Below are 26254 nucleotides of genomic sequence, written 5' to 3'. Positions count from 1 at the left end.
CTTGAATAACGTGGCTCTATCAGCTGTTTGCAGCCGATCATTTGATTGAAGCGATAGAAATCACTTTGAATTATAACAGATGCTCTTTAAACCGTGATATAAGCTTGAAAATGCCGAATTTCAACAAAGGTGTGACTAATTATGATGAATAGTTACATGTAAAATGAATGCTAATTCTTGGCCTCAAGTATGGAAAAATTCAGATACTCCGTAGAAAAAATGATGCCGATCTAGTGGGTCTTTACAAATTATGAGTAGAAAGTATGAAATCTACACCAAAACAGGGAAGTGGATACAACTCTTGCTTAAGAATAAGGCGGGTGCAGTTAGAATCAGAAAGTCTCTTTCAAAGCCCCTTGAGAACTCCATCAAGTCCTGTCAGTGCAGTCCATTTCTCAAACGCACTAGCTGAAGATACAAACGCGATCTTAGATGATTCAACATCTTTCTGGGCAACTACAAGTTACGAAGAAATATCAGTATGAGATGTTGTAATGCAGAGAAAGTAAGCTTAGAGAGTCTTCCAGCCATACCAGATGTTATCAGCTTTGAAATTGAGGTGTTGAACATATCCACTTCTTCCTTTTCCTCAGGGTCCGAGCTTAGCTGTTAGGGGAGTGTTTTTAGTTGGTTCAAAAGCAATAAAAATTGACTGAGAGTTCTGCAGATCAATGGAAAATTTGAATCCGACAATAATTAGTAAGAATAAAGACTCAGGAACAGACCTTGGCGAAGGCTGAATTAGCCTTCTTAATCCAATCAGTGTCAGTGCTAGCACCAAGAACTGAACTAGCAGCTTTCAGATCATTGCTATCTATAGCTTGACCTACCTCGCTCAACTTGTACACGACATCTTGCAGGTACCCTGATGGTCTAGGAAATCAGTTGTACAGAAAGAAAGAAAACATATTGTATAAGCATAATACTGAAATGTACATTAACCAACTAGGGTCACAGACTCACAGTACTGCAGAGCTCAGGAAGACTAATGGGCAGTAAAAAGATGCAACTGCACATAAGTTCGATACAAACATACCCTAATGCTTTAAATTCTTCGCTTACTGTTAAGGAGGACTTTTATACAAAACTATAAGGAGTAATTCCTCAACAAAAATATAAATGAAAAAGGTGCGAGATATTTAGCAGTTCAAACATAATTCCCCTTTAATTCACTGGATTATTCGTGTGCTTTCAGCAGTAAATCGTAGTAGAATTAAAGTACACCTTATATAATGTAACCAAGCACAATGAAACACAGACACAAGTGTACAATCCAACCAATTAGGCTCAACAAAAGGAAAACAATCACAAGCTCACAACCTTTAAGGCCTAGTTCTGATTTACTGAATTGAGTTGAGCTAAACCGAGCTGAGCTGAGCTGAGCTGAACTGAACTGTTTATGAAAGAAGGAAATTAGGAATTGAACTGAACTCGACTGAATTGAAATTAAGCTGAAGAGAACAAGTCCTTAATCTAGTGAATTTCGTCGATGTCATAACTCAGAACCTTTGTAACTATGCTACTCGGATTTTTCACAATCCATGTGATCATTCAGAAATAGCACAGCACTAGGAAATGCTAGGCATATCTGTTCGAGACACTATTATATGGTATTGGAGGTAACAGTTTTGGAGTCTGAGTAACATAAAAATGTCAGAACCAGTTGAAAAACTTGAGCAATAATTATGTTCCCTAATTTGGTTTCAAAAAAGCTGAGTCCTTAAAATTATCTTCTCTAAGATAGCATATAATAATTTCCATGAATTGCATTCAACCTAGTGTCTAATCACTAATCACTTAATCAGCACTATACAACAGATAACATCTCTGAGTTTCAGCATGACAGCAGATACAAGTAGGTAAAGTTCAATTCTGTTATTAACTATGTTCGAGTGTGGAGGATCCAACACGGGTACTGTCATAAAATACCGATTTTATTCAAAAAACTCGAAAAATAAGGGGAAACAAAAAAAAACCTTTTTCCTTAGTGGATGAGTTAATAACTCCTTGTTTTTCAAGCCTCTTCTTCCTATCCTTCTTAACCTTCTCCAAGAGCTCTAAATCATCCTCAGCTTCCAATGGCGCCGCTTCGGCGAGTGGCACAGCTTTTCCTGCTAATGGTAAAAGAAATGCAGAAGATAAAGACAGGGCAAAGCTTCTTTTACTAAGACATGGAATTGATGATGATGATAAAATGGGTGATTCTGATTTACAAAAGGGTACTAATAAATTAAAATGCTTGTTTTTTTCAAGGCAAAATAATGAATTTGATGATGAAATTGAAGTGGGTGTTAAAGAGTTGGATGATGAAAGATAATGGAATGTGTTAGCAGTTGACAGAAAAGCTGATGCTACTGCCATTTTTTTTTTTTCTCTTTAATTTCTTCTTTCACTTTATGTGTTTGTTAGTAGAATTGAATTGAGTAGTATGAATTTTTTTTCTTTTTTTTTTTTTTTTTTTTTTTGGTGGGAAAAATTTGTGAAGGAGGGGCAACATTGGACTTCAAAGAGATAAGATTTTGTTGGATATCTCTGATCCAATAGATATATTGGGGTCATTTTTGTAAAATTGGAAGGTCATTTTTGCAATTTTTTCTTATTAAAATTGATATAGTTACTATCCCTTCAAAAAAATATAGTATATATTGTTACTATTTTATTTTATATTATTGGATTTTTTTTACTCTGTGCTAATTAATACTACTAGCGATTTTTTTTTCAATAAATAAATAAACTAATACTAGTGAATTGCATGCAACATTTGAATTTTTAGCACCATATTGCTAGGTTTATCTGATTATATATTTTTCATTTTTTTTTATGTTTCATATAATTTAAACTCTTTGATGGTCGAAGTTTCAATATAAATAGTACTAATAGAGGTCAAAATTTCATAAATGGATTGAAAAAACGGAGAATTATCGTTATAAAAACCTAATAACCGCATGATTTCTCTATAATGATACTCTTGATTATTCTCATTTGCACACCTCGTTGTCTTTTATTGTTTTTACTACACTAATCTAGGCAATCCATACTTCATTTTCGCCTGCTTTGTTGTACTTCCACATTTGTGAGTTGTCCATCGTAGTGATCCCATTAACGCTTCCCAAGTAACATTAGTTTTCTAAGGTAAAGTGAACAAAGTCTAACTCCATATGTCAGACGTGGATGTGGCTAAAGAACTTCAATAAGTAGAAAGAGCTTGATATTGGTAGTGTTCAAACTTGACAATTTGACAAGGATATAATTGCGTCAAAAGGACTAGCCTATAGAAAGAAACAATAACATGATAAGCTTTGTGATATAAAGAAATGCTTGCAAAGAAAGTAAAGATTCCATCACAAACGTGTGTTGTAACTAGTGGCATATAAAAGGTCTTAATTATCAATTAAGATTTGGAGATTTATTAAACAAATAAAAAGAAACTTTCAAATTAATTTGATTATTATTATTATTAATTTTTTTTTTTTTTTTTGGGTAGTATGTAGTGAAAATGAAGGTTGGATATGTGCTTCTTTAGGAAGAGACAGCTCTTAGGTGTGACCTTTTTAGTCATGTAGATGTTGTGCATTATATGCAAAGATGCTCCTTTGATTTACTTAAAAAGCACAAGAAATATACTTTGGATGGTTGTATTTTATTATAAGATCTCTTTGAACTTTTTAATTATCATGGTATGTATCTTAACTTCTTCCAAATTAAAGCTTTTTCCAAATTTCCTATGAAGATGGACTTCAAAGAGGTTATTATTGTTAGTTATTGTTTGAGTGATCGATTTTAACATTTCTTATTATTAGTAAATATAGTTACATAGAGATGAAGGTGTTTAAATTAGAAAGAACGCAACGGATGGAGGAAGTATATAGAGTAATTAAAATGAGTGTGTTTATTTTCTTCTTTTGTAGGCAGTTATACGAGAGTTAATAGAGTAAACAAGATTAGACATACATTATATTCTAAGCTCATTAGTCTAATGTAGATATTCCATCCACTTATACTTAATTAAAAATTTTGTAGTTTAAAGTTAACATATCTTTAAGTTTTAAAGATTCGATTCTTCATTTGATTCCTAAATGTTGTATTTATTATTTAATAATCATTCCGTGTATACATAGCTAAAATAATTTAGTCAATAGTGTATGTACTACAAGTATAAATTAGTTTTCGTGCAATAGAAGTTTTGTTTTAATTTAGTGTAGTTGGTTTTGGTTAATCACATGAAGAAGTCTCCTTAATTAATCCACTTTAGTACACGTAATAACATATGATTAATTAGTAAGTATTTCTCTTAGCAAAGTAACATTATTGATTGTCCTATTATATATATGCAACGGAGTATATTTTTATAACTTTAATTATGAAAGTGATAGAAATTAAAATAAAATAACATGAAAAGGTTTTTAAAATGTTGGGTAAAAAAGTAAATCGTCATCTTGTTTCACAAAACTAAGGTTTTTTGTACATTAACAGCGTTGATAGCACTAAACATGAAATTGATGCTTTGGTGATTTCTTAAAAATCCAAAGGTGCACTAAAAGTTTCAATAAAATATAAGAGTGGTGCTTTAGAATCTTTGACGTTTTTTGCCTTTTGCATGCGTGGCTATACACTATTGTGTGTCATACTATTATGTTATAAAAGGGGTGTACACATAGGCATGTATGTACTATACGTTGATGTGAACGTTACATTAGCTTAGTAGATTAAAGTCGGGTGGTATTTACCACATTAGTAGATTAAGTCAGGAGGTGATATTCATTTTCATAGCATGAGAAGATTGAATTATCATCGGATTATTTGCCTTTTATGACTTTCTTTACACAATTTTTTTCTAATGGTAGTAAAATCAAATTCGTAATCAATTATTGGTTGTTATTTGATTCAGATCACCTGACTAATTTGATAATGTGAAATTAGATACATAAAAAGTTATGTACCAAACTATCAAACATACCATTGACCGTTCAATCATGTTCATAAAATTATAAAACTAATAGGTGACAAAAAAGAAACAACTACAGAGTATCAAACATGGTCTCAAGCACATACATTACTCAATCGATTGATATGTAAAAAAGAAATTAAATTATAAGACACCTTACCATATCATATTTGTTCTCTAAAAAAAGAAGATAAGATCCTTATTGCAACTTAATAGGTTTGCTCCACTTTTTCCAATTTATAGGCAACAAACCATAAAAGCTTGGTAGATTATTTTATTTTTGAGCAGATCCAACTTTTTTATCTTTATTTTTTATTTTTTTTATAAATGCTTTAACATGCTATTGATAAATCAATTGTGCTCACAAAATTTAGACAGTACATATATACTTAAATTAAATTTATCCTTTAGTTGGAAAGTATGCTTAATCTACACTAACATAAAAAAAATAAAAATAAAAAAAATAAAAAAACCTCTATCATATCTAATTTCTTAGACTTAATTCATGTGAAGGGAAAACACTAATTCTTTGTTTTAGTATGCTGAAGATATCACAACCATAATAATAGTTGTTACAATGTCTTATTTAACAAAAATGTAGAAACAATATCCATTTAAATGTAATTAATATGATAATAGAAAAACATCTAACATGAATGTATATATAATATATACCATCATTTAATGTACGGAAAATCAAATTCTAATTTAGCTCTGTCAATTTTATTTTTCATTCTCTTGACTAATCTATTAGTATTATTTTTAAATGAAGGAAATATACCAGCAAAGACTATTCATCATACATAGAGACCCTTGGTAGTTCACTACCAGAATTTTCGTCATTTTGACATTTTATGACGCTTTTTAGCCTTATTTTGACGCTTAAAAAGCGTCACAAAATTATTTTACAACGCTTCTAATAAATATCGAAAATAAATGAGCCGAGAATTTACCTTAACGACAAAATTAAAAGCATCGAAATTGTCGACGCTTGTTTAAGTTCAAAAATTTATACTAAGCGTTTGTATTTTGAACATTTTGCGCACATACCTAAATTAGGCGACGCTTTTATTGTCTAGAATGTATAAATTGTCGACGCTTAATTGCGACGCTAAAGTTATCGAGTTCGTCTATTTTTCCTTCAAAGCTGTAAGAGTTTATAGTTTATACAATAGACTCTACACAAAAAAGCGTCGAGAATTACGTTTCCCTTAATTTATTTTTCGTGTCTCAGCTCACTAATAAGGCACTGGTCGTTGACCTTCTTGTTAGAATAGCTTGAATGCTTTTTTTTTTTTTTTCATTATATACCTGAATAAACTAGATACTAACATTTACACATAAATAATCTTGGGTATTTTCATTTATAAATGCTGGTAATGTTACAATTTCATAAAATAAAATAAAAATTACAATGGTTGAAGGTTAATTAAGAGTATATAAACAATACAACATGCGTCAAGCACAAGTAAAGCAATAGAGTGGTGAAGCAAGAATAGATTGCAGTAGCATCGAGCACTTGATAATAGTAGCTTAGCATGCTTCTTTTGGGATAACACAAGTGAGAGTTGATCATAAGAAGTCTTGGAAATGGTACAAGTTTCAATAATTAATTAGCAAGCCTAAACTTACGTTAGAGAGTAACAACAAACATTTTAAGCCAAATACTTACTTTAATTGAAGTATAAACTATTTAATTAGCCTGTTTTCATATAATTAAAAGGATTAATTTAGTGAGATGAGCAATCATATGGTTGTATCACCATCATATATATCATCAGAGCATCTAGTGGTTGGTTCTTTGCACAGCACATATATCATATATGGTACAGCTCAACTACAATGATTAGTAGGGTAGGTTTGCTTTCTTCGTTCATTTCTTTGTTTCTTTAGTCGACATTATTAATTCATATCATGATTCAAACATGATTAGCAAAATAAAACATTTTTATCTTTGATTGAGTTTTCTCCGTTGAATTGTATGAAACTATATATTCAGCTAGAACAATATTTATTTGGTTTGGAAGTAATATAGTTAAGTTGATATAGTATATTCAAAGTACGTAATGCAACAACTAAACACGAGTAGAAATTAAAGAGTAGGTCACCATATTTGACTTCAAGGTCAACTGATTAACTTTGATAATTCTTTTTTTTTTTTTAATTGATGTCTTATAAATATGTACTCGTATAATATAAACTCTCTCATGAAAATCATCTCAACATATACAAGATACAATGTACTATACATTAATTAACCTTTAAAATTTAAAAACTCATGAGTGTTATTTTTAGCTTAGGCCATATTTCGTTCACCTTGTGTTTACTTATTTCAAGAAAAGTAAGTTTATATAAGAATAAATGAATTTTGATAAGTTCATGGCCAGGTAGAAAAATAATACAATGTATCAATAACAAAAATAAGGTCAAATAAGGGTCTGTTCCGATTGACTGAACTCAGCTGAACTGAACTGAACTGAACTTATTAATTAGTGATTTTTAACTACGGATTAGTGATCTTTGATTATTTATTGATCATTTATTACTATACATATGTGTATATACAAATGTACATATTAATAATAATAATATTATTATTATTATTATTATTATTATTATTATTAATTATTGATGATTATTATTATTATTATTATTATTTATTGATTATTATTAGTAGTATTATTATTTCAATTATTATTGTTATTATTATTATTATTATTTATTGATTATTATTATTATTATTATTATTCATTACTTATTGATTATTATTATTATTATTGTTGTTGTTATTATTATTATTGTTGTTGTTGTTGTTGTTGTTGTTGTTGTTGTTGTTGTTGTTGTTGTTGTTGTTGTTGTTGTTGTTGTCGTCGTCGTTGTAATAAGAGCTTAAAAGAATGAAATTTGGCTTTATATCATTAGCAATATCATTAGACGTAAATTAAGAGCTGAATTGAACTGAACTGAACTGAACTGAAATGAGCTGAGCTGAACTGAACTGAACTGAATTTCAACGGAAGAGAACATGCCCTAACTTAGGATAAAATCAAATAAGTAAAATCCAGGTAAGTAAAAAGCACACATTGTTGTTGGTAGGTCGGCTTTTGATAGGAACCCCTTCATTTAGGAGGAGCACATAGGTATAAGTGCCAAATGTCACGGGACGTGCACCTACCAATCGTCCGTGCGGTGCCTAAATTCCCGAGACTCAAGATCCAAGCTAGCCTTTCCCATATACACAACAAGCTAATAAAGAGAGGAAACAATACACAATGACATTAATCTGCACCACAAACACATCCATAGAGAGGTTGCCTCATATGAGGCTTATTGTGCTGGGGCATCGGGGTAATGGTTAACATCACGAGACACAAAGTTACCATATTGAGCCTTATCCCTTCTACTACTCTTACCAATTTTTATCAGCTATCAAATTAGGTTTAATCATGATTGATTAGGTTCAGTCATGCATATTGTTGTAAATATAAGATAAAATTAAGATTAATCAGGTCTAATAAGTTAAATTTAGAAAAATTAAAACGTACTAAACACACTCTATTAACCTAAAAGTATCCTTTTTTAAAAAAAAATATCACTCCCTTTGATGGTTCAACAATTCAATTTCATTAAATAAAGAAAAAAAAGAAAGAAATATATATAGATAAAAAAAGAAAAAAAAAAAAAAAAAAAAAAAAAAAAAAAAGAAAAAAAAAGAAAAAAAAGGGGAAAAACTCAAAAACATTCAAGCGCGTTTACTCCATTTGACTAAAATCTTAATTAGCTTACAAAAATGTGATTACTTTCTAAAACAAAAACAACTTCAAACTAAACAAGAAACTAAATCAAACTGAAAATAAGTGTGAACCAAAAACCCCATTCTCTTATAAAACCCTTCCACATTCTTCCAATTTTTCTCTTCCTTTTTTTTTTCTTTATTCTTCTTGATTTGATAATCACTGTTTAGAAATTATTAACAGTAACTAATTTGTGATACTATTAATTTTCCATACTCAATTATTGGGCTTTTTTTTTTTGTGAAAAAAAAGCAATTTTGAGCATTTAATTTGATGGGGTTTTGTTAAATTGAGAGTTAATATTCTTAAAGAACATTTATTTTTCAATGGGATCTCCGATTTCAATTTCAAGTTGAAATCTTTATTTCTGGGTTTTTTTTTTTTTAAAAAAAGAGAGAATTTCATGGTATATTTGAATAGTAACTATTTTAACATTAATTATAATAATAATTTCTGGTTGTCGTAGCTATTTTTCATTTGAAGGCTGCATAAATTCAAATTTGTGGAGGTTGAGACTTGGAATGTTCTACAAAGCTATGAGATTCGGCAGATTGAATTCTTTCTTGTTCTTGCTCTTGCTCCTATCATCACAGACTGGTAATTCTTCCTAATTAAATTCTTTTTTAAAATTTTTACAGTTTGATTTGATCATATTATTATTGCTATTTACTAGTTTGATTTTGTTAGTATTTTTTTGTTAGTATTCAGTTTGTTTAAATTTATATCATATTTGATCAAATTGGGTTTTGAAACCTGGGTTTTGCTTTTATATTTATTGGAGTTGGATTGCAATGGATAGAGTGATTGTATTTTTAATGAATTGTTGAAATATAAGTTAAGAGTTGCTATGAATTTAGGGGTGTTAATGGTTGTTTCCTGTTTATAGGGTCAGTTTATTAGTTAGTAGGAGTACAAAAATTTGGGATAATAGTTGTAAAGTAATTCCTTATTGATTAGTTCTTGCTGTGAAAACAGCTGCGAAAACCGGGTAGGTTGAGGAGCAAAATGAGGAATCTGACCGAGGAGGGGGGTTCTTTAGCAAGAAGTAGATATGCTATGGGTATTCACTATTGAATTATAGCCTTTGTGATCATAGTAGAAAATTTACATGTCAAAGTATCTGGTTCTGATGAATTAGTAAGCATTTGGTTGCTTTGTCTGATTCAATAGAATAGGCCTCCACTGCGAGGTGTGATGAATAAGTAGCATTTAAGTGTGAACTACTATATTGGATAGCCTAAACCGATGTCTGTCCTTTGTTTCTTCTCGTGGTTTGAGTGGAGAAGTTTCTTATTATAAGATGTTAAATATTTTTGATATTAAGTCTAATATAATGAATGCAATACTTGTTAAGTTTGAGTGTGTACTCAATTTAAATGAATGTAACTTGGGCTCTTCCTTTCATCTCGAATACTGGTGTTGGACACTTCAAGCATCATGTCCATGTCCATGAACTAAATAGTATATTTAGAAACATAAGATGACCAATTTTAAGTGATTATATTCTGAGAGCTGGAAGATTTAATCTTGACTGTAATGTTTCTGCTCCTTCTTCCAGCACCTTTGACAGTTAATGCTTTTACTGGAACTTATGGAATTAATTATGGGAGAATTGCTGACAATATCCCAACACCCGACAAAGTTGTTCAGCTTTTGAGAGCTGCAAAGATACGAAATGTTAGAATATTTGACTTTGATCACAGCGTGCTTCAGGCTTTCAGTGGGACTGGGCTTGAGTTGGTTGTCGGACTTCCAAACGGTTACCTCAAAGACATGAGTGACAATGCAGACCATGCACTTAGTTGGGTTAAAGACAACATACAACAATTTTATCCTCAGACTCGTATTGTTGGTATTGCTATTGGAAATGAAGTACTAGGGAATGATCAGGACCTCTCGGAAAGTCTTTTAGGTGCAGCAAAGAATATCTATAACGCAACAAAAAGTCTCCATCTTGATCATAAAATTCAAATTACCACATCCCATAGTTTTGGTGTTTTTGATAATTCTTACCCTCCATCAAATTGTACGTTTAGAGATAATGTGAAACAACAATTCATGGTGCCGCTTTTGGCCTTCTTTCAACAGATTGGATCCCCTTTTTGTCTTAATGCTTATCCTTTCCTCACCTACATGAGTGATCCAAAACACATTGATGTAAAATATGCCCTTTTTCAGAAAAATCCTGGCATTGTTGACTCCCAAACAAAACTCCATTATGACAATCTGCTTGATGCTCAGATTGATGCAGCTTATGCTGCTCTAGAAGATGCAGGTTTCAAGAAGATGGAGGTAATAATTACCGAGACTGGTTGGGCATCTCATGGGGATCCAAGTGAAGCTGTTGCTACTCCAGAAAATGCAAAGACCTACAATTACAACCTGCGGAAGAGGCTAGCTTTGAGGAAGGGGACTCCAATGAGACCAAAAATCATGCTTAAAGCTTATGTGTTTGCAATGTTCAATGAGGATGACAAACCTGGGCCAGCTTCTGAGAGGAATTTCGGGCTTTGGAAACCTGATGGTAGCATCTCGTATGATGTTGGTTTTCCTGCATTAAAGTCATCTGCAGTATCTACATCACCCTTTTCAATAAAGGTATACATTTGATTTATATATGTATTTGTTTCTATCTGTAGACTTAATTAAGCTGAGTAGAAGACAGCCTCATTTGTCAAAACTTATGAAAACTTATAATTATATTGATCTAAGATTAGTAAATATTGCTTCAAGAGATCAAAAGGAGTTCAAGATTATATTACACAGTGTCTATTCAGATCAGATTTTTACATTGCTATTATGCCGTACCCTTTTTTTCGGGTGTATTCAAATAGGCAAGCAAATATCATTGCTAGGCTTTATGAGTTAGTATTTATCAATATCAAGACAAGTCCTTTGTACAAGCAATGCTGCTCTGCAAGTTTAGCGATCCTTTTGTGTTAGTGAAAATTTCATGGTATACTAGGCTTGGTTTCATGCAGTATTCTGATAGGGATATAGTGTGCTACATCTGATCAAAGTCTCATGGTCTCTGTTGTCTTATACTCTTATATGACTATTGTAACCTTGATACATGGAAGTTTATCTTTGACTTTGTCTCGTTGTTAATCTTGATTAGTTTCCATCTCTATCTCCAAATGTGATGCAAGACAGCCCCTGCGCCAGAATGTTTGGTTGGGTTCTTTTTCTTTTTGAAATGAATGTGCTAGATCTTAGTCCCATCTTGCGTAACTGTATTGAAATTGAGTTCATTATTACATGTGGGGATGTAGTTTTTGTAGAGCATACAAATATATCATACTTCATTTTCCCCTTGTTCTGACATATGTGAATTTGGGAGACCTTTAGAGCCTCTTACTTACAAGCTTGGAGAAGTTGGTGTAGGATATTTGAAGGTGTGATAAGGGACATGATTGTCAAATTCTATGACTATGGGTATGGTAGCCGGGTAGGGAACTAAACTCTTATGACCTATTTGGTAATCAAACCTTTCAGTTCTGTTATTGTTCTCTGACTACAGAAATCTGAAAATTCTTTACAAGCTCATTTTTCCAAATCTGTTCACTACTACTCTACTAGAGCATGATATAAAAGTCTGAGCGACAGATTAGCAGTTTCTTTCTAAATTTCAAGCTAATATTTGGTACCTCTTTATCTGTAAGACTTTCCGAACATAGGATTGTGTTCATATATCTTCAATAAACTTGGAGGCATATGGTTGAGGAATTTAGTTAGCTTTGTCATTCTCTCAGGTTTATTTTTTGTAATTTATGGTCTTTACAAAGGAAATAATATTGAGAGTTTGAGACACACTTTTTATGCATAGGATTCAGCATGCCACATAGATTGTGAGTGAGTCTTGCGACTATTATATGAATAGTATTGGTTATTGTAACCTTTGTTAAAACTTAGGATTTCACTTGGGTTACGCAAGGCCTTATTTTTCAGGAGTAATGTTTAGTCTACGACTCTAGGGGGATTGGTTTATTGGTAGTTTGCTATGACAATATTAGTTGGTTAGGATTAGCTGAGAGAGAGAGAGGTGAGGAGAGTGGTAATGTCTATGTAGATGAGATCATCAGTTGGAGGGGGGTGGGGGGGGGGTGTATCAGAAAATTACGAGGAGTTATTTTTCTTGCTTAGCTTTTTTTCCGGAGCCACATGAAGATCTAGGATTGTAGCCACCTTTTGTTTATCAAATCACATCAAATTATGGTCATCTTTCATTCACCCTGTATTCTCTTCTTCCTCATTTCTATAATTCAACTTTCAGATACATTAAAGCCTAGAGGTGTGCCCCTGATATGATATTATGCCGTTTTCCAGCTATCACTTTATTTCACTTTAAATAGCACATATTATCATAATGGCTTCACTCTATTCACTTTGAAACCCCTTAATCATATTTAGTAACTTTTATATGAACCTATTGTCCCTGACATGACCCTCATCCCAACTTTGCCGTATTTATATTTCCTGTAATTTTTAAGGTGTAAAAATTTAAAGTTATATATCTGATTCCTTGATTTACAATATGGACAGGATATACGAGCTCGAGGTTGGTTGACATCATATTCCACCGTTTTTACTACATCCATGATGATATTGTTTCTGCTCTTGAGATCATGATAAAGCTTCAGCGTGAAATTTATTCAGATTTTAAAGTAGCAGGTACTTTTTCGAGTATTCAGTAAACTAATCTGTTGTGCTGATATTAAAAACATGTTTTAGCATGTTTCCAGCAGCCACAGATGATTTTTGTAACTATTAAAACACTTGCTGGATGAAACTGATAATATTTGTTACATTCAGCAGTATATATCATTTTCCAATTAGCAAATAAAATCTCCTCTTCTGCTTTGTGAAGAATCGACAAATGTTTTTGAGTTTTTATCCGTCAGATGGTGCTTACCATTGTTTAGCTTTCACCCTAATTAAGCCTTTTTGTTGGATGTAAGCGTCTACATGACTTTTTGTTTGCATTCTATGTTGGACGAGTGTAGCTTATAACCTTTGAGAAAAACTTTGCTGGTATCTTGGGTTTGGTGTTATTTATGGAACAAAAACGATCATACATGTCTTGAGTTACGACGATTGAAATGACTTAGTAGGGCAGTTGTGGGAGGTGCCATCTATTATGGAGTATCTTGATGGCGCTATCTATTATGGAGTATCTTGGTGTCCATAATGGGTTGCCACATGCCAGGCTTGCGAGCGATGAGGTGGGATCATTGGGTATAGTTGTGGCTTATATCCATGAACCTTAGCCTGCTTGGCCCTGCTATCATTGTGGCTCGACCTTGAATGGTCCTGTTAAAAATAAATTAGCCTTACGCTTGCTTGGCTGGATTGCTAGGGGGCGGCTGTCTGGATGACATAGGCTAAATGGTCAACTGTTTAGTTCCCCTCGCCGCCCCGGACTGGCCCACGATCAGCTGACCGACCAAAGTACATGACACAAAGTTTACAAACAATTTAAATAGTATCTACAAATAGTACTCCCAACAAACATTTACGTACTTTTTATGGTTTATTACTTTGTCTAAAAATTAGTACCATCAAGTAATCAGGGAAGTATTTTATTCTTTGCTAGCTGTATGATTTGTATTTTTGTTTGGCTTACTAAGAGATCGAATATAATAGTAAAATAATGGTACCTCTTCCCTAAATTTCAAATTTTGTTATACCGGATGAGATTTAATGGACCTAATTCTTATTTCTACCTCCGTCCTGATTAATTAGCCACATGTGACATCAATGATCATAACTCGATAGATTATACTTTTAAAGTCAAATACGCAGTATAACTTATGATTTTACGACGAAGCCACAAAAGATTTTCTGAAAAAGGTTAATATGATGAGAGAATATACAATACACATCGTATTAGTTGGGAAATTGTCAATTTGTAATAAACAAAGCAATAGAATACGAACTGATCAAGTCATCCTAACAATGCCTAAACGTTGTCCGACTTGGTGGCAACCCATTATGTCCGGCTACAAAGAAAATACATGTAACATGTTATATATATATATATATATATATAATGTGCACATAATTATATTACACAAATAGACCTTAAGAACACACAAAGCTCTGCATCTGAGAAAACGAGAGATCGATAATGGCTGGAGCAATGTCGAATGTATTGGTCATGGTTGCAGTAGCTATAATAATGGTATCGAATGGTGTTGTTGCGGAAACACACATTGTGGGAGATAAGAGTGGATGGACTGTACCATCTCCAGCCACTTTGTATAGCACTTGGGCTGCCAAACAAGAATTTGCTATTGGTGACATTCTAGGTAATTACTAATATTTTTTTTTGTGTTAATTAGTTTATGTAGTTTAAACTACTTTTATGAATTAGCTTTTGTGATGCTTGATGATATATTAGTCCTGAGAAGGTTGGTTGGATCACCTGATCTACACCCGGCTTCTGCTAGGGTGTCGCGGTTACATCCTTAGCCTGTCCTGTTGTCTGTTTCCCTGTTGAAAAGACTTAATTATGTTAAATTTTCGATTATGAAACTAATGTTACAGTTGAAGGTAAGAACAAATTTGTGTAAAATCTGTATTGCTAGTAGAAAGTCAACTAATACAAGTAATAAATCAAGGGAAAATCATACTAATATATTTCAAGTACTAAACTTTATGAATGTAACATTGTTTATATGTTAATCTTTTGCATTGTTTGATTGTAGCTTTCCAATTTGCTGCTCCTCACAATGTGGCCGAGGTAACAAAGGAAGGTTATGAAGCATGTGATCCAGGGAATGCCGAGGTTTTCGCCATTGGCCCGAAAGAGATAACACTTAACACAACAGGACCACACTACTTCATATGCACATTTGCTTCTCATTGTGTTGGTGGTCAGAAACTTGTTGTTACGGTTGGCAGCACCTCTGACTCATCAGACGCTGCTCCCGGTCCCAGCACTACTGCCTCTCCGAGCCCTGCACCCTCAGTGGCTCCACCACCACCGCCTTCCGACGTAGGATCCTCACCACCTATGTCTGTTACATCCACCTTCTTCTCTGTTTCCTTCATTGCCTCTATTATGGCTCTATTATTTTAAGCATGATCACCCCTAAACGTGTATTATTCTGATTACTATTTTGTTGTATTTGATTTATTGCTATTATTTTTTTTCACAAAATGTCAAATTAAAGACTATTACGAAGTATTAAATTTTGTTATCATGGTGATTTTGTTAAATGAGAACGATGGATTGACATTCTTTTTACATGTAACAACTAACGTATGCACTGTCAATTTACGTACATGACTTCTTTAATTAACTTAAGGCAACCATTGGTCTTTATGTGACTTATTAGTGGTCATATATGGATTCAAACAACATTATATGACCCTGAGATGCATTTCCTACCATTTCGAGAATTTTCAACACTAAGTCTCAAAATCTTCAAAATTGGTCCGATTTCGTGGATTATAGCCTTTAATTTTGGATAATTTATGACTTTTTTGAACTTCAAAAGGAAACAAGTCGGGGTGCTACGCATAAATCCCACGACATCCCAGAAGGCCATTTGGATGGTTGGAACTGTCCACTTTGCCTTTAAACCGTCAATTTAACAATTAATGTACACACCTTCTTTCATTGACTTAAGCTAGGCCGCCAATCGGCTTGTATGTGACTAACTAATGGTCGTATATGGTTCTAAACCATATTATATGACTTCAGAAAGCATCCTATACAATCTCGAAATTTTTCGACACTAGGTCTCGAACCTCCAAAATTGGTCCAATTTAGTGTATTATAATAGCGGCCTTCAAATTTAGCTTCTAGGGAGTATGTTTTAACCTGGCGAGATTATACATTGAGGTGTTTCCAGGAGCTACCAAAAGGCCCCAAGAGGCTTACTTGGTGCATGGAACCACCTCATTCATGCTTGGTTCACCCTTTAATTTGTTATATCTTAAGATGGCGTAGTTTCCTTATTTTTCTTTGGCCCTATTACCACCATAACCGTAGAAAACTTGAAGAACAAGCTGGAGTAGCCATCTTGGCCTAGGAGACATGTAGATTATTTTCAATATCAAAGAGAACCTGCTTTGAGAGTGAGGGATAACTCAAGTGGTTAGAGCTCCCCTCCCGATTGCTAACAGTCCCTTGTATCTAAATTAGAATATTGCCTTGTCCGCCTACATAGATCTTCCTAAGCTTTTTTTTTTTAAGTTATGTTCATAGAGTTATATTAGAATATACGTACTTCGTATATTGTAAGATCTTGTTAGATTTATTTCATATTATATTTTCAAATATTAACAATTTAAAAAAAATTATAAGTACGTATTAATGGTTAAAGTTAGACATTTTGGATCCCGACCAAGAATACTAAGCTACCATGACATCTAGACATGCACATACAATTGTAAGGACTCCATCATCTAGTACGTGCTAAGCAACTAAGCTAGAAGAAAAAAGAGATGAAAGTTGACAATTCCTTCATCTCTTTATAAATTTAGTTGAGGTACTTTGACAACTAATATTCCTATATTATTTAATTGTATTTTAGAAACCCAATTAAAATTTAATCATCAAGTTTAAGATAATGATGCACAACTATTTATGTAATAAGCAAACCAATAAAATCAAAATTGCAAAGAGAGAACTATTTTTCAATTTACGTTGGTCTAATGTTTACAAGATGAATTCGATTTGTGAATGTTTGATGCATTAAACATTGCTAAAATTTCGTTTTCCTATCATGTACATAGTACATTAGTTTATATGTTATGGTACTATGGAACACGTACCATGATAACGTCACATTTAATCTTAGCTATCCGAATTTACAGTATTCAACTTTATGAATGGATCTCACACGGTGGCCTTGGTGAACAAAGATGCATATGAGACATGTAACACAAGTAACGTTATCTCAGTCAAGACTCAAAGTCCTGTACGAGTTCCTCTTCAGAAAATTGGCCAACTTCACTTCATGTGCACCATTGATGGCCATTGTTCGTCCGGCCTCAAATTAGCCATCAATGTCACTGACGAGTCACCTATGTTGTCGTCGCCACCAGCTCCCTCGTCAGCCCCATCAGCTTCAAATGTCACTCCTTTTGCTACTCTCATTGTCTCATCTAGTCTTGCTTTATTTTTGCTTCTTGTGGGATTCTATTGTTAACCGTTTGAAAGTGCTCGCAATAACATATAGTTGTTCAATTTTGTAAGAGTGTAAGACAACGTATGTGTTAACATTATTGATGTGGTATTTCTTATTGGTGTGTATGTAGGATGACATGGTAACACTTTATTTATGGTATTACAATAAGTCGTAAATTGAGGGGCATGTTAACATGTCGTACTTCATATTTATGTGTCTTCCAAAGGCTAGAGAAACTCTTAACAATAAGGGAGAAATTCTTAACGATCCATCTCTCTAGATAAAAGGCCTAAATTACATGGATGCATGGATCTTGGGAATTAAAAAAACCTTCAAAATGGCTAATGACTGTTATTTGGGCCAAGTACACTTCCAAAAAAAGCCCAAGTAATCGACTTACCAATTTGCCATTACTCAAAAGTTATAACCCGAATCAAACTCGATTCAAACCTACCTCTAAGGCTCTATTCAGTTCATTTATTTCTGGTGAATTGAAATTATTTTTACACAATTAAAATTATTTTTATTGAATTGAAATTATTTTTTACTGATTCTCAATTGTATTTCTTCTTTAAATTTTAATGATTTTTACTAAACTTGAATTATTTTTATTAAACTGAACTTATTTTTACTGAATTGAAATTAATTTTACTGAATAATTTTTTTAAAGATGAAGTGAATAGGGCCTAAGTTTTCTAGCTATAATTAATTTAAGCTAAACATAGCTTATAACCAAAAAAAAAAAAAAAAAAAAAAAAAACCTACTAGTAATTTAATTCATGTTGAACATAGTTTATAGCCAAAAAAAACATCAAGCATGTGATCTCTGAATAATGATTCTGTGTTATCAAAGAAAGCAAATCTCTTGGTACGAAGTCAACAATATACCATTGACTTCACATTTGATATACACTATAATTATTCCATACTTAAACTTACACTTCACTATACCTTATATTATACTGATCGAGTTACATGTATATATAGTTACTTGCACTGTCTCTTCGACCAAAACAAATATTTTCAAAGAGAGAAAATTAAAAGATGAAAAAAATGAGAATAATTTCAATGATAATCATAGAATTTGCATTATTATTGTTTCATTGCACAGATGCAACAACATATATGGTTGGAGATGCATTAAATTGGGTGGATCCTCCTACTCCAACAACCTATTCTATTTGGGCTTCTTCCAATGTCTTTGTCAAAGATGATGTTTTAGGTAATATTTTCTTATGTGTGTAAAATCAAAATAGCTTATTATATTTGTTGATTTAATAGCTAGTCAAGAATTATATTATTTAGCAAATATATTTTCCTTGTAATATTAATTTTTGTAATTATGTGTTAATCATTTTAATTCATGTGTTTCTAAGGAATCATTTTCATGAATTGAAAACTTTTTCTACCTTATTTAAAAATTGAAACACATATCATGCTTTCAAATATGTTGATTTCACCCGTGAACAAGCTTTTCTACAAAGTATTTTGTAATCATATAAGATATATGAACGTTTGAATAGAATTACTATAGATGATCTAATAAAACGTAGAATAAAATAAATACAGACAATGTTCCTATACCTATATGTACATTTGCACACCCATCATGACCAATTATTGTAACGCTTTTATTTAAGTTGTATATATTCATGGATGCTCAACTCAAATGTTGAACTAATCTAATCATTTTTTTTCCAAAATTTGCAGTATTTAATTTCAATAATGGGAGCCACAATGTAGCAGAAGTAACAAAGAAAGCCTACAATAAGTGTAACACAAGGTCTCTTATCTCCCTTCACCACCAATCCCCAGTTAGTATTCCCCTAAACAAAGAGGGCATAAGATATTTCATTTCCACCCTTAATAATGATTGTCTAAATGGTAAAAAATTGGCCATCAATGTCTTACAACACTTGCCACCACCGCCTCCGGCTACACCACCACCGGAAATTGCCCCGGGATCGAATAGTCCAACTCTTCCTCCTGCTGTTCCTACTATTGATGTTGTGATTACACCTCCTTCACCTTCAACTAATTCAGCTCCTTCATACTTTGGTCCTAATGTTACCTTTCTAAGTGTAATGGTAACCCTAATTTGTGGTGTACTATGTCAAATTGTAATTGTTTAGACTTTGAAGTTTTGATTTTGTAATTAAGTTCTTTATTGACTTGTGAATTGACACTATGCGAGGGGCCAGGGTGGATGATAAATATGTCATAAACTTAACATTCATTATCCTAGTAGACGCATCACAATGACATAATCTTTGTTTGATTAGATAAGATTTATTCTTATTCCAAGTCTAAAGTTCGAAAAGTGTTATTTTAATCAAATTACACTTCTCGCACACCATTGCACATAGATTAAAAATAAACTTAGTTAGAATTTCAATCTCATAAGAATGGGCGAACCAATATTAAGAACTTACGAATTAGTTGTATACAATAACAAATTACACATCGGGTATTGCTAATTCTACAAATTCTAAGACTAATTCTGATTTCAATGGTATTGGTACGACTACATACACAATCTTTTGAATTCTAGAACAACTTGAATTAGTCATAAAAATTGAAATTGTACTCCTCCGTATTAGAAATCGTCTTTTTGACATTTGATTTTTATAATTCACCAAATTATAAATAGGTGATGAAAGCATAATTATTACTCTAGTTACGTATTTACCAACATTATAATTTTAGACTAATCATTCTATGTTTTTTTTTTTTGGTGATGCATCATCTTTTTATTGTTATTTTTAGGTTCAATTATATGTTATGCACCAAACACCATCATTAATTTTTGGGCTATATATAAGCATTAAATATACTCTTGGAAATTGTATAAAAAATTAAGAATTCATGACAAAATACGCGTAAATCAGTGTAATTAGTGTTTATATTTTGATGATTTTTTAACTTTTTACGATTTTCAAGTGTAAATTTAATGCTTATATGTAGCCTTAAGAGTTATGTATAGCATTTTCCAAATATTTAGCAAGTCAAAAAAAAAATTGTTGGGTCAGGGTGAAGTTTATCATCACAGCCCCAAAGGCCGTCCCATCACTATGTCAAATAATTACAAATTAACAGTTTAACACAAAGTATTTATAGTGAAAAATATTACTGCGTAGATCATCAAAGTACTACGTAAGAACTACAAGTAATATGTAGTGAAAAATATTTTTAATATGATAGGATATCTTTTAGGAAGATTGTGTACATAGTGGTACAATATGAAAAAAATCATTCAACTAATCAACTTGGACAACTTTAATCGGCTGCACAATATTTCAGACGCAAAAATTAGGGAAAAAAAAGGCTTTTATTTTATTTCTAGAAGTTTCTAGTTGGTTTTTATTCTTAATTTTGACATTGTATTTATTATGATATGGTTTTATAATGATCTTGATGGCTTGGATCACATGATCTGAAAAAGAGGAGTTAGGATTCAGAGGTGAGATGAGGACAATCAGGTTTATAGAGGGCCATATTTGACTTCTCTTCTTTCAATTAATTTTTTTTTTCCTAAATTTTTTTTAAAAAAAAAATTATAAAAAAAATTCTTGATAAACCATGAGGAATATTGTTATTCAAAAATTACAATGCATGTTTTTTTTTAAAAAAAAAGTAAATTATGATAAGGATTACCCAAATACAAATTATAGAAATTTACAGCTCTTATGATTACAAGTCTTTTTCTTTTTTTGTATATATAAAGAATGTTACTTTATTTTGTTATTGTAGCTTATGTTATGAAATGTATAGCTTAAAAATAATCTTTCATTATTCCTTAAAAGCTAACAAATTAAATTTGTTTTTATGTCAAAATCATGATCCTTATAATACTATAGTGTAAAACTTTTTCAATACGAATTTGTCAACCTTCTAGTTATAAATATCATAACGCATTATATTTTTTTACGTCCAATATGTAATAATTGTAATAAACTCCGTACTTAATAAGTCATTGCTTGGTCAATAAAAGAGATTAGTAAGTCGGAAAGCAATCACAATTCACAATTAAGAAGAAGTAAAAGGACAAAAAAAAAAATAGTCAACGAAAATAAAAAGTCCAAATAGGTTAGGTGGAAATGAGACCAAACTCTTGAACACGGCTAATTGCATGTGTACACAAAATTCTTATAATCTTACTAGCTACTTTGTTTTTTGAGACTAGATAAAGAAAGCTACATAATTTGATACATACCCTTTAATTTTAAGACCCCTCTTTCCTCTTTCCTTCTTTGGCCACGACTAAATGTCCCCAATATACACGGGTACACGCCGCCAAATATGCACCCCATTCCCTTAATTATTTATCATCTACGTCTCCCTGTATCTTATAACATCATTTAATGCATCATCATCATCATCGTTGTCTTACATTAATTACGTAAAATTACGTATTAAAATAATGTTAATTTCGATTATTTGATTTAATCCATACTGTACAGATAAATAAAAGAGTAATTTTTTAAGAGCATATATATAACGACATTTAAGCAAAATGTATAAATTTGTATATATTACTTGTATGTAATACAATATATATACGCTCGGACTTTAAAGTTGTTTGGTTGCAACTCATAATCATGCATAACAAAATATTGAAATTTGGTTGATAAAAAAAGAGCTAGACTTGGCTGAAATGAAACATTAATTTTGAAATAAAGGAAGTACATTATCGGGTTGACAATACTACTTAAATTATATCCTTCTAAGTAAGTAGTATAATTGCATAATTTTCATGTTCAACCAAACATTATTCACTCTTTAAGAAATGAATATCCGTGTATTGATGTACAAGCGTACTTTAAATTAGGGTAAGATTAGTATATGGAGTAATTATACACCAATTTAAAATATATAAATATTAATTTAGCAATATCTTTTTAATAAATAATTTTACTTCTCATGTCTAACCACAACCCAATAATTACAAGTATGTTACACGTGTGTATGAACTAAATATCCGAATTTTATAAAATTAAACAAATAACTCATGATTTAAGTCCTTAATTTAGATTTGAATTCAAACTTTGCTAATTAAATCTAGCTAATTAGAATTTAAAATCTCAATTAACATAAATTAGACCTGTGTATTATACATTCACTCATTAATAATTCACGGATCAATTTTTTTAAGATCCAAATACCTAACCAGATCTACCCAATAATTAAAATCCTTATTATAATTATTTTTATTATTATCATTATTATTTTGTCTTCCACCATTTTTGACTAAAATAATATTGAACATTTGACAGCCCAAAAAACCAACTCAAACCAAAAACAAACAAAAAGTTGACCTCTTCACACTTCAATTCTCCTAATCCTCCCAAAATAAATAAATAAATCAACTAATCCACAAACACGTGTCAAACATCCAACGGCTCAACCAACAAAAAATTCTCCAACTTTTTTAAAAAACACGGTTCTCTACTTTTTGTTAGACTTAGAATTTTTTTGTTATAAATACCAAAAATAACACACCATCTAACTTCATCCCATTATTTCTTGCTCTAATACTTTCTAAAAACACCTCAAAGTTTATAGAAAACTTAGAGCAGGGGCGACTAATTCATTTGAAGAACACAACAACAACAACAACAACAAAAACTCGAAAAAATGGCAGGATACAAATCATCTTTGTTACTTGCACTTGTTATGATTGCTGGAATTTCTGAACTTTGTTCAGCTGCAACACACACAGTTGGTGGTAGAACTGGTTGGACTATCCCAAGTTCCCCTTCTATTTACACTACTTGGGCTAATGGTGAAACCTTCGCCGTTGGTGATGTTCTTGGTACGTATTCTTCGTGTTAGCTAACTTGGTACGTATTCTTCGTGTTAGCTAACTGTCTTTCGAGTACTCCATCCGTCCCATAATAATATTTGCTGAGGTGGTATTATGTATATATGTATATATATATATGCCTACTTCGTAATCACTGAGATTGTGAAGTAGGTAAACTACAAATATTGTGGGATGAGGGAGTGGTTATTACTGGATTTTTTTTTAATGCATCTTGGATCTTGATTTAAATTGATTTTTAATATTTTAATTTCTTTCACTATTTATGATTGGTTAAGATTGGGATTAGTAATAATTTGTTAAGGCATCTTTTTAAAGATCTAGACTTTGAATCAAAGACTTTTAAGAAAACAAAAGATAAAGGTAAAAGTAATTATAAACTATAAAAGTGGTAAAGATTCGTTAACAATGTCAATATTAACATTTGTGATGATAAAAATAAACAAGTAATTATTTTAGTACTGCAAAAAACAGGAGAAATGTTTTTTGTTTAATAATTTATAATACACATGAGAAATAAATATCAATAATGGAGCCTCATATTTAGTTGCATATAGTATGCATGGAACTCCATATTGGACCATTTTTATATTTTAGCTTTATTCTTCATACTTTCTCATTTACTTTTTTTTGAAGAAAAACATGTGGTGTGATCGATAGTGCATTATTTTAGCACCAAGCTTTTGGAACAAAGTGTGTTGTACATCAACCAAAAGATTTCTAAAGCTATATGATTGTTGTACAAAAATGCCTAATGTTTGTTGACAAATTTGCATACCCTTGTGTGGATAGTCTAAAGTCGGTTTGTACGTGTTAGGTGTTACATTATGTCATTTGTACATTTTCTAGAAACGATTTGAACAGGTAAACTTGACCACCTCAAACGTTGTAACTTTTATCTAACTAATTCAAAATGCGAGTTGAGGACATTCTCCTTAAAAACGTCGTTTTGTATAACAAGTTTTTCTTTTGAGTTAAATATGTCGTTTATTCACAGACTTTATTAACGTATGTAGGTACCATATACTTTGTATAATACTTCGTACTTCATATTGTATCACAATTTCTAACATTACATAATTTAAATATTTATGCAGTGTTCAATTTCGTAACCGGGGCCCACACCGTAGCCGAAGTGAACAAGGCAAACTATGATGGATGCAGCACATCTAGGACCCTTGGTGCCGTTCACAGCACCGGACCCGCCAACATCACCCTCACCACCGCCGGAACCCACTACTTCCTTTGCACCATCCCCACCCACTGCACCAACGGTCAGAAACTCGCTGTGACCGTCACCGGACCCACTGGTTCTCCCGCCTCTTCACCTGCCCCTGCTGGTGGCGCCGCCGCCCCCTCCGGTGGTGCAGCCACCCCCGCCGAAGGTCCCGCCACCAGAACCACCCCATCTGGCAGCCCCACCAGCCCCACCGCCGGTTCACCCGCCGCCGATGGTCCCGGAAGTTCATCCCCTCCCGGCAACTTCGCCGCCTCTACCGGTGTTAGCATGTTGAGCTTATTGTCTGTTGGTGTCGCGGCTTTGATGTTCTAGATATGATTTTTGTTACATTATTTTTACATGTTTTTTTTGGGTGTTATTATTTATTTACTCCCCCTTTCTTTTAAGTTAGTTTGTTATTAACGAATTAATTTTTGATCATGTTATGGTCTATATATATTTTTGGTAGTTCTTTGTGTAATAAGGGCTGTTTTTTCATCCATCAGCTTTTGTTTTATGGTACATTTATTCGGTATTAATATATTTTTCTTCTTATCACGAGTTTAAATTTCAACAGCGTGAAAATTAATTCATTGACCTGAATGTGCATAATAATATTCGAAAATGTATACACCAAGTCGATTGCTTGCACATATTTATATGGCTCGTAATATCACCCCTTAATTTTCATTAGCTCGATTCACAATAATTAAGCATAGTTTTAGCTTACTTGACTTAAATGTCATTAGAAAATAAGTTATGAAATACAATCTTACAAGCGTAAAATGATCAAAATTGTCATGTAGCAGCATTTTAGAAGGTGCTCTTTTAGGTCATATCGACATCTAGTTAGTTAGGTCTTGTAGTCTTGTTTGATGTGTTACAAGCTTACAACAAGTCACAATGTACAAAGAAGTCTTAACTGCACAAGAATTACGTACATTACCAAAGCAAACTATAAAATGGAAGTTGAAAGTAACATATTTTTGGAGAACTATCAACATAATGTTAAAAAACGTTTTACATGAAACTTAATCTTGAGGTAGCGCTATATATACATATCTTGGTTTGAAAAGCGTAATTTAAAACTTTGAAATAATACTCTCTTTGACCCTTTTCAGATATTTGTCGTCAATTTTTTGTAAGACTAACTTTTAATTACTAATTTCGACAATGTTACATAAGAACATCAAATGAGTAGTATATAATCATAATGTTAATTTAAAAATCAATTTCAAAAATACCAATCATGGTTAATAAAGTACACGATAATATATAAATATATACGAGTATTTATTTATTTTTTTAAAAAAGTTACACTTCAAAGCTTTTTTA

The 26254-nt window shown here is 32.0% G+C and overlaps 6 protein-coding genes across 6 annotated transcripts; 5 read left to right on the top strand and 1 right to left on the bottom strand.

The window, feature by feature from the left end:
* Window positions 1-80: 80 nt before the first annotated feature.
* On the bottom strand, window positions 81-2461 carry LOC110725619 (thylakoid lumenal 16.5 kDa protein, chloroplastic-like). Its single transcript, XM_021905089.1, has 4 exons — window positions 1977-2461; window positions 726-865; window positions 534-606; window positions 81-456 (listed from the first exon to the last, which is right to left on the bottom strand). The coding sequence occupies exons 1-4, from the start codon at window positions 2359-2361 to the stop codon at window positions 347-349; spliced, it is 708 nt and encodes a 235-aa protein (XP_021760781.1). The 5' UTR covers window positions 2362-2461; the 3' UTR covers window positions 81-346.
* A 6169-nt stretch (window positions 2462-8630) lies between these two features.
* Window positions 8631-13554, top strand: LOC110725616 (glucan endo-1,3-beta-glucosidase 14-like). Its single transcript, XM_021905086.1, has 3 exons — window positions 8631-9336; window positions 10298-11337; window positions 13282-13554. The coding sequence occupies exons 1-3, from the start codon at window positions 9261-9263 to the stop codon at window positions 13366-13368; spliced, it is 1203 nt and encodes a 400-aa protein (XP_021760778.1). The 5' UTR covers window positions 8631-9260; the 3' UTR covers window positions 13369-13554.
* Window positions 13555-14813: 1259 nt separating this feature from the next.
* LOC110725453 (cucumber peeling cupredoxin-like) lies at window positions 14814-15983 on the top strand. The gene is made up of 2 exons (XM_021904931.1): window positions 14814-15047; window positions 15447-15983. The coding sequence occupies exons 1-2, from the start codon at window positions 14867-14869 to the stop codon at window positions 15818-15820; spliced, it is 555 nt and encodes a 184-aa protein (XP_021760623.1). The 5' UTR covers window positions 14814-14866; the 3' UTR covers window positions 15821-15983.
* Window positions 15984-17576: 1593 nt separating this feature from the next.
* LOC110725384 (uclacyanin-3-like) lies at window positions 17577-17900 on the top strand. The gene has a single exon (XM_021904870.1). It carries the CDS (start codon window positions 17577-17579, stop codon window positions 17898-17900), a length of 324 nt encoding a protein of 107 aa, XP_021760562.1.
* Window positions 17901-18629: 729 nt separating this feature from the next.
* Window positions 18630-20176, top strand: LOC110725451 (cucumber peeling cupredoxin-like). The gene is made up of 2 exons (XM_021904930.1): window positions 18630-19101; window positions 19590-20176. The coding sequence occupies exons 1-2, from the start codon at window positions 18924-18926 to the stop codon at window positions 20009-20011; spliced, it is 600 nt and encodes a 199-aa protein (XP_021760622.1). The 5' UTR covers window positions 18630-18923; the 3' UTR covers window positions 20012-20176.
* Window positions 20177-23366: 3190 nt separating this feature from the next.
* On the top strand, window positions 23367-25477 carry LOC110725615 (umecyanin-like). Its single transcript, XM_021905085.1, has 2 exons — window positions 23367-23691; window positions 24798-25477. Exons 1-2 carry the CDS (start codon window positions 23514-23516, stop codon window positions 25250-25252), a joined length of 633 nt encoding a protein of 210 aa, XP_021760777.1. The 5' UTR covers window positions 23367-23513; the 3' UTR covers window positions 25253-25477.
* The last annotated feature ends 777 nt before the right edge of the window (window positions 25478-26254 follow it).

Source organism: Chenopodium quinoa, unplaced genomic scaffold (assembly GCF_001683475.1).
Source record: "Chenopodium quinoa cultivar QQ74 unplaced genomic scaffold, ASM168347v1, whole genome shotgun sequence".
Taxonomy (NCBI): Eukaryota; Viridiplantae; Streptophyta; class Magnoliopsida; order Caryophyllales; family Amaranthaceae; genus Chenopodium; species Chenopodium quinoa.
This window is presented reverse-complemented; position numbering and strand designations above follow the sequence as displayed.